Below are 10,951 nucleotides of genomic sequence, written 5' to 3'. Positions count from 1 at the left end.
AAAAGCATGTTAATGATAAAGAAGGCATCATTTTCCATATTAATCTGGAATTTCCCCTCGCGGGACAAATAAAGGAATATTGATCTTGATTAATCTGTATTTTATTTCCAATATTGCTTTTAATTACTGGAGCGAACTTTACCCAAACCCTTTGTAAACAGCCTCACAGACAATGGATAGGGAGGCTCTTTTTCCATATTAGCTTCACATCAATGCTCAAAGGCCTCTCAGTAGATTGTAAAGCGATTATCACATCAACAATCACATGGAAATTAAATAAATGATACTTTGATAGAAAGTAGCACAAATACTCAGTTCAACCTAATGACTTTTAATTGTATTTGTTAATGAACCATAATAGAAATTGGAACCTTTTCGGTCTCAGGTCCTTCCCAATCACATCACTTCCAGCAGCACTACAATGGGTGGAAGAAAATAAGCAACCCTGTGTTGTAATCACCTCTGACAGCTCGTCAGTGCTTTCAAGCATCAAGTCTGGAGTGTCGTCATGCAGGCAGGATACCGGGTATGAAACCTTTCATGACATCTTCACAGTATTCAAAAACTTGTAGGTGGTGATGGAAAGTTAGAGGCCAAAGAAAAACATGGTCACTACAGGACATGCAGGTCTACATCAAACACTCCATAGAATAGGTAAGCACCCTGCTGGACAATGCACACACTGTAACACACACCGTGTCAAACATGGAACGAGCACTAAGTGATGTCCTTTCCGGTCCAGCAGGGGGTGGTGTTGCGCATATACGCTGGTTTGCACACATTCAAAGGGTAAAGGAAGAGGAACAAGACGGAGCCGATCGAGTGACCGGGAGTGTAGTTTTCAGACGCACTGAGTGGAAATTAAGAAAATACGCTGGCAGTTTCAGGATGAACACCACGCTGAAGACCTGGAAGGAGGCGGCTACTCTCATCTTAGCCGCAGGCCACAAACTTGGAGCGGACAGTTTATCGTCAAGGACACCGCTGACCGCTGCTTCATGTTCAGCGCTGGGCAGCAGCCATGGACGGTCACACCTGCCACCCAAGTCCAGCTTCGATTACGACGTTTTATTGCTTAAACGAAGCAGTAAAAGCGGGTTTATGCCCAACGCCTACGTCTTCCCCGGCGGCATGGTGGACTCCTCGGACTTTTCGAGCGAATGGCTGGACATCTTCAAAGCTTTCGGCACTTGTCCCAGTTTTGGTTTGAGAGGCGTCAAACAGTCTGTGGAGACCAGACCTCCCATCTTCGCCACAGACCGAGTGAAACTGGGCTCTCCTATCCCGGGGGAGGTCGCCTTCCGTATCTGCGCATTGCGGGAGACGTTTGAGGAGTCTGGCGTGCTCCTGGTGGTGTCTAAACAGGAGGAGAGGAGTCTGTTGAAAAGCATCGAGGACAGGCGTGTTACTGACCGAGTGCTGAGCAGAGTGAACGAGCTGTGCAGCAGTGAGCTCACCAAATGGAGGACTCTGGTGAACCAGAACCCGTCCAACTTCATCAGGATGTGCAGAGAGCTGGAGGTGTTGCCCAACATCTGGGCTTTGCATGAGTGGGGCAACTGGCTGACCCCCGCAGGCCGACCCGGCGTGTTGAGGTTTGACACAGCCTTCTTCATCTGCTGCCTGCACGAGATCCCATACACGCTTCAAGATGAGAGGGAAATAGTGCGCTTTCAGGTGAAACTCACGTCAGTGTATTAGAAATGTTAGGAAAAGTTTTAAAGAAGAGTCAGTCTGAAATTTATGAGAGGAGATTGTTTATTCTTGCTGCAAGGGTTAAGTCATTACAGAGAGCCTGCTGTGTAAATGTTCAGTAATACAGAGTTTATATGAGACTTTTATAACGCCAAATGAGCGGAGGCTTGCATTCATTCACTCTCATGCTGAAGACATTCATTGTTTGTCATACAGGAGCAAGCAGGTGGGATGGCCTTCAGGAGAGGAACTGAAGTGCTCTGTTCCTCTCTGGTATTCACCCTCCTGTCAACATGAGATAGTAGCACAAACTCTTACAGATAATAATATGAGGTCAATACGAGGTGATCACACAAAATGAGCATAAAGTATGAGAATTTCTCTACCAAGAAACATCAAATGTTGCAAATTAGAGCTTTAAATTTGTATTTGAAAAAAAAGTTTTAAAATGGGTAAATCATTAGAAGTGATACAGTGAAATTCGGCGCATTACAGAAATATTGTGCAGTGTTTCTTCCTGACTACAACAGAAATCTGCCTGGTGTCTGTCTTCTCCATATAGATGCTACAGTGTCCCACACACACATAAAGCGGTTAAACACGACCTCTCTGTGCATTTCAGTGGTCCACGCCCTCAGAGGTCCTGCAGAGGTACCTGGCTCAGGAGTTGTGGATCGCCCCCCCGCAGTTCTATGAGCTCAGCCGCATGTGCTGCTTCCCTTTGCTGAATGACCTCCACAACTTCTCCAGCCAGCGCGCCACAGAGGGCTGCGAACAGTGGCTGCCCGTGGTCATACAACGGGACCCCTACATATCAGTGCTGCCAGGTGCTGATCGTCTGTCTCATCTGATCCACAGCCGCTTTGGCTGCATGCCGAGCACATGTTCCATTGAGTTTAGTGAAACTTTGTAAAATGATGAATGAATGTGAAGTGACGTTCTGTATCTGTGTATGTATAGAGCCACGAAAAGACCAAAACCAGCAATGAATTTAGAGCTTAGCTGTTGGCCAGACACACTGGGTGGCACGCTCCTTCATGACAATTAAGACGGGCAGTGCAGTTTATATCCCCCACACTCCATCCTGATGGTGTAAATACTGACTCGTGCTGCTGACAGTTGTCTCCCACAAATACAGATCAGTAGGATGGAAGGAATGGGCTGAGGGCTGAGAGGTGGATTTGTTGAAAGAATCAAAATCTAGAATATCAACCAGGGGGTAACATCTGTCAGAGATTGAATATAATACTCATAAGTATGTTTTCATGAGTGTATAATCTCCTGAAAATAAGAATGTATTGTAGTTTGCTGCTGATTTTCTTGCTTATGAGGATAAAATTTGTGATGAAACAGTCATTTGAATGTTTATGATGGATTAACCTCTCCTGTCTGCTGTTTTGCTCTTTTTTCTAGGTGACAAAGATTACCCGTTGGACACTTCAGGGGAGGCTAAGCAGGATACAAGCACAACCCCTCAGAGGGATCCTCAGGATTCTGGACTGCACCGCTTTTTGATCTTAGATCCATACACTATAATCCCACAGATCACCATCACGCCAAAGTACAATCATCTGCTCCCCGTTGTAGAACAAGTCCCCTCGCATGACTTGAACAGCCAGCTCTGAGTTGCTGTACCTCCTGTCGGAGCCCCTCAGCTCCTGTGCCTATGAGGACATCAGATCAGCCTTTTTCACAGCAGACATTTTGAGTGGTCATAGCAGGAAGAGCACAGGCGATAGCTTCAACAGTGACTCTGTTCTATTCATGTCACAGTGAAGCGACGCCACGCCACAAAGTCACATTGGCTCATCCAGACCAGCAGCCCCCCAGTTTTCTGGTATTTTGTTAAATTTCAATGACATTTTGGGTTTTTGAAGGGAAAGGAAGCTCTCAGTACTTATGAGCTCGCTCACAAACAGTTAGCAAGCTTGTTAGCTTGGTTGCTAACCTTTGGTTTATTAAAAAAACAGACATATCCGTTCCACTGACTCCTGTCTGCCAGCCATCGTTTTTATGTTGAACAGGTTTTACTCCAGCAGAGGAGGTTACATACAAATAAATGGTGCGACACGGCCACAACTACGATAACTCCCTCTATTTTTGACCCTCCTGCTTTCTGTCCCCTCAGAGGTCAGCACTCTAAAGACAATTTGCTATTGGTCAACGGAGCAAAGTCAAAGTTGATTGTTGGTGTGGAGTCATCCTGGTGTGTCCAGGCTTTAACAGTGTGACATTGAGCCAGCGATTGTCAATGAGCCAGCAATAGCAAGACTCTCATGAACTGGTTTAAGTATTTACCTTTGCTTTTCCTGCTGTGACAAGTCGAAATGTCTTCAGGAGAAATTGTGTCCTTGCCAATGACAAGCCTAGATTTGCTTCCTTAGGGGTCTTTAACATGAGTGTTTTCATGGTTGAGGTTTGGGGGGGGGGGTTCTGTCACAGTCATTATTATCAGACTGCCCCTCCACCAGCTTCCTCACTTCTCTTTTTACTTGTAACAGATTTGTAACAATCAAACATAAAGTGATTGCTCCTGGTCTTAATGTACACAGGACCCGAAGGTTTGACCAGGATACACCCAGTTGCTGTTTGAAGCACATGTAAAATGAAGAGTCCACTTGAAGAGGTTGAGCACACTTGACGTGGTTCATGGAAGATGCACACTGCTGAGTTTCATTTGATTCATGGAGCTTTATTGAGCCTTAGTTTGCTCCACACAATAAAGAAAATAATGAAGTAACCTTTTTATTTTGACCAAATTTACCTTGTAACCATAGTAACAGGCTGACTACCAAATATGTTAAGGGATTAAGACAGAGATGAGACAGCACCTGCAGCCAATCGTGAGCACACGGTGAAAACAGGCAGAATAGGTGAAATGAATACTTAACAAATTCTCACATCTGCTCTCACAATACATGTTCTAAAAAGGTACATCTCCTAAAGTAACGATGAGGATGGAGCCACAATATCTCCGCAAGTCATTCACTAGCGAGGATGGAGCGAGGTTCACCACTTTGTGAACACATGATAGGACAAAGGATATGACTACATGAGCTCAGGAAGACTTTGTAAAACTGCTGTACTCTTTAAAACAATAGGTGAAATAATGCACAGGGAACTTGTCAGTGTTTCTCTAACTTGTTGCTATATATTTAAGGAGCATGGCCATGATTCGTCCTCTTTTTGTGATAAACCAGTGGGCTGCTGTGATCAGCAAACTTGGCAGGAGGAGAGCTTAATAAACAGTATCAAGAAGCTAAAGATACACTGAACGATGGAGGAGAAGAGGGAAAGATCTATAGAGAGAGCGACTAAATCTATTGATTTTTGATTTGTTTTTGCCAGCAAATGCACCCTTAAGTCACTCCGACCTGATGGAGGCGTTGTCTTCTAACATGAAGAGACGGCTCAGTCTGATTTTCATCTTTTGGACACATTTCCTGTGCCAGCGTGGGCGAGGACGTGGAGGCTCTGCCCCCCGTTCAGCTGTCCTCACACCACACATCTCCTTCTGCTTCAGAGTGCCGTGTGTGTGGGACGCTGGTGGCACAAAAGGGGGCGAGTTGAAATAACGCCGCACAACCTTCTGTGCTGTTTGCGTTGGAGAGTCCGTTGAGGGTTTCTATGGCAACTCCCAGCCTTGGAAACCCACCATCTTTGTCCAGATGAGGTGATGATGCAGCGGTCTCTCCCTGCCAAGTGTGTGGCTCGCCTCTCTGTGCACCAGTGTGCGCACGTTATTTCCAAACGACAGAGTGAAGCGAATACATGGCTCTGTCGCGCATACATCAGTTTGAACACCTCCACACGGCTGCGGAACGTGGATTTACTCACCTGTGAGGGGTCAATCTTTAATGAAGCACATACTCTAAAACTTTGATGCCGTGGCTATTTTGAGAAGCAGCCGACATAACAGAGGTTGGGAGAAAATAATTTGAACATACCTGAAACAGCCTGAAAGTTAGTAGATTTTAGCATGAACATCCTCCTCTTAAAACTTGAGGGACAGATTTTAAAGTGCAGCCTTTCAGGAGACTTTATCTTGTCCACTATTTAAATCCCCTCCCTCTCCTCCCCATATTTAATTCATGGTCTTTATATTTTTGGATCTTCCGATGACAATGTTAAATCTGTCGTGAATTTCAAGAGGTTCATGACTCACCATTTGTAGAGCTCGGTGCCCCTGTGAGACAACAACAAGGATAAACAAGATGTCAGAAAGCCTGCTGTGAATCAGGTGTGAGCATAGCAGGCTGCCACTTTTCATGTCATGCCAAAAGATACTCAGGGTTCGGTGGCTTAAGTGCTTTTAGGAGAGGGGCTCACTTGCATTTGAGCTTTTTTTTATATATATATACATATGTTCTATTAATGTGTCTCCACAGGTTTCTGACTTCAAGAGGATGAAAAGACAAAGATAGCCTTGAACAAGAATTAAAGAATGTGGAAAACCGGAAAAGGCATTTAAATATTCTGTAGAATAAACATTTAATGTTCTAAATAGTACACTGGTCAGGTTTTTCTTTTTTCAATATAAGAAATGTAATTTGTTCCATGCAAATCCATTACTCCCACGGGTCGGGCCTCTGCTTGGAAGAGGAGGGTGGCTGTAATTAAATTTGATGTTATAATACTACCACAGCCGCAACTAAGGCTGCATGGTCTTTAAATGCTAGGGGTCTATTAACCGCACACAATTATTGGAGAATCTCTGCAGGGATGGGGGAGGTGATCGTTGGGGTCAATTTAGAGCTCACTAGATGTGTAACTGCTGAGCTGCAAGCAGTAAAAAACAGACTCTTCATTAGAACTCACACTGAAGCAATCATATAACAATAATTCAACAGATCTATTTGTAAAATAAATGACGATGGCACATAAGAACTGCTGACGTTTTCCAGCAGCCGTGCTGTAGGTGATAATAGGGATGGCTGAATTTATCCTGAGGTTTCTCTGCTTTGCTGCCTGAAAGCCCCACCAGGAAGTGCCAAACCAGCTGGTGTCAAAGGATCTTTGTGAGGCAGGATCAGAGGAGAGACGCAGAATCCTTACACTGACACCTCAGCACTGATCATCAAACACTTTACTAGGCTTCTACACGGAGGTGCAGGGAGGGTTGTTTCTTTTTCACCACAATAATGTACCACAAACAAATGTCACGATACCAGAATTTTGACACCTTGCTGGTATTGAAAAAAAGATGCTCGATACCTCTTTTGATACCACCAGAATAAAGAAAGTCCTATGCACAAAAAACAAGATCATCTTTTTTCTTTTTTATTAAAAACTTGCACACAGTGCTGGTGTGGAAAAGGTCACTGAATGCACACCAACGCAGCTGCAATAATTTTAAATGAATTAACATTATTATATTCTTAGCAAGGCCAGTGTGAAGGATTTAGGGACAATCCATTGGCAGAAATGAAATATTCAAAAGCATAATTCATTAGTGTATAATCACCTTCAAATAATCCTGGCTGTGTGTTCATTACCTCAGAATGAGCTCTTTATATCTAAACAGGGAGCGGGTCCTCTTCCATGGACTTTGCAATTTTGCACCGCCATGTTTCTACAGTAGCCCAGAACAGACAAACCAAACGCTGCCTGTGGACAGCACCTTTTGAGAGGGGTGTTCAGTTAGTTGCAATTTGCCATCTCACTGCTAGATGCCAGTAAATCCCACACACTGGTCCTTTAAATATCATTATTAACTGATTGTATATCTGTTTTTTTTATAGCTTTCGTACTTTTGATAATGTATAATTAATGGAGATCTTATCAATTTAAACACATGGTACCAAAAAGTATTGATACTTCTGACAACATTACCATATAATTTACTATTAAGTTGGAGAGTGTAATATTTATTTATTTAATTGTGGATTTATCATCTCAAGTCCATTTAAATTTAAAATTTATTCTAATAAAAACAATTCTGTAACCTTTTCGACCTACAGAGAGTTTTGTTTCAATTAAATAAATAACACAGCTTTGAGGAAGAAATGAAGTTTTGAATTTTGAACACGCACATTAGTTCTAACTGAAATAATTCCTATAATGCTGTGTGTGTAGGTATGAGCTTCACTGTCTGATTTTTGTGAGAAGAGCTCACAAATGAAAGGAGGGGAGGCCTGAAATAAAGTGAAACAAAGTGAATCTGAAACGAAATGATCTGCCCACTGAAATGACATCTTTCCTGTCTAAAGCCCTGACAGAGAAAGAGAAGCATGTGAGCATTACAGCCATTCCTGTTCTTGCTCCTTATTTCATGAAGGTTTGCTAAGTTTAACAGCAAAGAGTCAGACTCTTGTGTGAACTCACATCTCTCTGCCAAGGATTTTGTCAGACAGTCTTTGGTCTTCACGAGCATCTGATTAAGATTTCTGAGCTGACACTGTTTTTGTATGAAATCTTGTAAAGGCTTTGGCTCTGACAGCCATCAGCTCACCGATGTGCCGTCCCAAGAATATCTTCAAAGACTCTTACAACTAAAACCATTAGGGATTTAAAAGCATCTGTGTTAGTCTCCTTTCCATTTTAAACCAAATATTTTAACACCAAGCTGGTTGCGTGTTAGACTGTAATCCTCTGCCAAAAATACCTCTGTGTACATCTGACGTACATATGTCAAGCTCTGCAGTGATTACAAACTGGCCTCATCTAAAACCATTAGCTTCAACCCCAAAGCCTCCCACGTTGTGGAAATGCGTGGCATGCATTCAATTGATGCTTTGCTCCCTGCATGCCTGTGGGGGTGAGGGGTGGGGGGGGGGTGTTATTCTGCAAAGTACAAGCATGTTTTCAAGTTGTGTTTCAAAATTTTATTATAATAAATATACTTAGTATGTACATTATCTGACACAGCGGTCTGTATGTGCTGTACAAACCCCTCTATTCACACGTTGCATGTATACATTCAACACTGTTTGCAAGAAAAAACCTTGAAAAGGAACATGAACAGGCTTACAGTGAACGGGTGCATTATTAAAAGACTGTGGACAGTCTCTTAGGTCCCAAGGCTCTCATGAAGCACATTGTGATTCAATGTGGTGAAGTAAGATGCAGGCCTACTACAATCTGGCTGTGCAGATTTGATAATGTATTGAAACTGTGCTAAGAGGAGTGTGGAACAGTGCAGCTTTGATCACACCCTACCTGTGTGACGTGAGGAGCTTTAACTGTGACTCTATTAGTTTCCGTACAACACGAAGCCACCTCTCTGACTAGATGCTCCCCTGCTGGCTTGAACACATCTGACTTTGCTGGATTGGAATTCATAAAGTGAAAGCCTCAATCAGCAGAACATCAAGGGGAATACTTAACAGTAGGCTACATTTACGCTTGATCTTTTCCACTAATCCACTTGGATTACGTGTTGTTCGTATCATCCTGATGGCCAGACACTGTCACGTAATTTCAGGACGTTTTTTCCTCTTCCAAAAATACTACGACCCCTTGGCCCCTTCAAATACTTAACCTCAAACTGCGCCCGACGTCCGTTCCCTCCGACTGACACACACACACACACCCCCACACACACATACACACACTCTCTGGCCTATATTGTTCTACATTTTATCTAGTGCAGCTCCCTCAACTCCACCGAATACATTCACAAATCCGAGAAAGAGTAATAACTTCGTGTGTCCGCAGTTTTTTCAGCACCTCATGCCCACCAGGAGAAGCTCTTCCTCTCTCTTGAGAGGTCGCGAGCGCACGGTGGCGCTCCGTGGGCCGCCGCGCAGGGTCTCCGTCAGGGTGGGCTGTTGGTTGGGACAGTTCAGGACATATTGACGACCAAATATCCCAGAACTACAGCGACTGTAATGATGACAAAGAAGACGAACACAGCGCAGATTGAGGCGAAGCTAGCATCCCTGTTGCCTCCGCCTCCTTCTTCTTCCTTGGGCTCCTCTTCGCAGATGGAGATGACACCCACGGAGGAATTCCCGACGCTCATGTTGGACTTGAGCTCCGCGCCCGCCTCCTGCTTCGCCTCCACGGCCCACGGCGCAACCTGCACCTTCATCTCCATCTCCTCCATCATCTGGGTCACCTGGGAGATCTCGGACTGCAGGTCGCGGAGGTCGGCCGTGTCGATGTTGCTGTCCGCCTCGTACTTCATGTTCTGCACGCTCATGGCCCGGGCCGCCACGGTGGTGGTGCTGCCGGTCATCCCCGTCTGGATGAGGTGTCTCGTCGGCACCTTGAGAGGGAAATCCTGCCCTATCTCTAGAGACCTTTTCATGTCCACCTCCAGGAGATCCATGCTGCTCGAGAACAGCACCCATAGGCGCTCGTACTCGGCCCGGTCCTCTTTGCTGATGGTCTTGTCTTTGAGCAGAGAGGTCAGTTTAGTCCTGTTGGCCATGGCCAGCTCCTGGGCCTTTTTGCGCGTCCTCTTCAGCTCCTCTCGCAGGTTCTGCGAGTCCGAGGTGCTCCCCAGGGCGATGACCAAATGCCTGTAGCAAGCGGTCACTTTGTTCAAAGCGTCCAGCATTGTTTTGCACTCTTCTTTCCCCATGACTGCTTAAAAAAATCTGTCCCCTTGCCAAAAAATATGAAATATCAAACAAAAGAAGCTTGGAGAGAGACGGCAAGCTGTTAGTGTCGGTGCCTCAGTCCTTAGTTTAGTGTCCACAGGCGCACACCCCCAGCTGTACAAATCCCCTCAGAGCACTAGTCAGAGCAAATTCCTCTCTATCCATGCTCCTTCCTGTCTGCAAGCGAGCGCAGTGAGCGGCTTACAAATTAATGCGTCCGTAAATGGCTTTAGGCTACCTTTGCGCTTTCCTACTCCAGATCAAGCAGCGCCGGAGCACCTCTCCTGCAGGGCGCGGATGCTGAATGGACGTGAAACAATACCGATATTTGGATACAGATTCAGCTACAGGTGTCATCCGCCTAGCTGCCGTTTGCGGAGAGAGAGAGAGAGAGAGAGAGAGAGAGAGAGAGAGAGAGAGAGAGAGAGAGAGAGAGAGAGAGAGAGAGCTCGGTGCTCTTTCCGTCAGCAGCGTAAAATAAGTCCGTCAATGTTGAAAAATGACGCGCGGCAGCGAAGACGAAGATCTTTACGAGAGTTTAAAAGAGAGAACGGCGTGAACGCGGCCGTAACACGGAGCCAGAGGAGCCATTGTGTTTGATTTTGGTTTGTTTATCTGCACTGGAGGAAGCTGTCCACTTCTGGGCCCAATCGGTGATGTTTAAATACCAGCGAGCGCCTTCTGTGGTCACATGTGCGCACTTAACAGAG

The 10,951-nt window shown here is 45.0% G+C and overlaps 2 protein-coding genes across 2 annotated transcripts; one reads left to right on the top strand and one right to left on the bottom strand.

Annotated features, from left to right (window-relative positions):
* The first annotated feature begins 455 nt into the window (after window positions 1-455).
* On the top strand, window positions 456-3,777 carry nudt19 (nudix (nucleoside diphosphate linked moiety X)-type motif 19). Its single transcript, XM_076722237.1, has 3 exons — window positions 456-1,677; window positions 2,318-2,522; window positions 3,109-3,777. Exons 1-3 carry the CDS (start codon window positions 706-708, stop codon window positions 3,318-3,320), a joined length of 1,389 nt encoding a protein of 462 aa, XP_076578352.1. The 5' UTR covers window positions 456-705; the 3' UTR covers window positions 3,321-3,777.
* A 4,727-nt stretch (window positions 3,778-8,504) lies between these two features.
* Window positions 8,505-10,951, bottom strand: LOC143314836 (regulator of G-protein signaling 9-binding protein). The gene has a single exon (XM_076722109.1). It carries the CDS (start codon window positions 10,220-10,222, stop codon window positions 9,479-9,481), a length of 744 nt encoding a protein of 247 aa, XP_076578224.1. The 5' UTR covers window positions 10,223-10,951; the 3' UTR covers window positions 8,505-9,478.

This window comes from Chaetodon auriga, chromosome 1 (assembly GCF_051107435.1).
Source record: "Chaetodon auriga isolate fChaAug3 chromosome 1, fChaAug3.hap1, whole genome shotgun sequence".
Taxonomy (NCBI): domain Eukaryota; kingdom Metazoa; phylum Chordata; class Actinopteri; order Chaetodontiformes; family Chaetodontidae; genus Chaetodon; species Chaetodon auriga.
The sequence above is the reverse complement of the archived record's forward strand: the minus strand, read 5'-3'. Positions and strand labels throughout refer to the sequence as shown.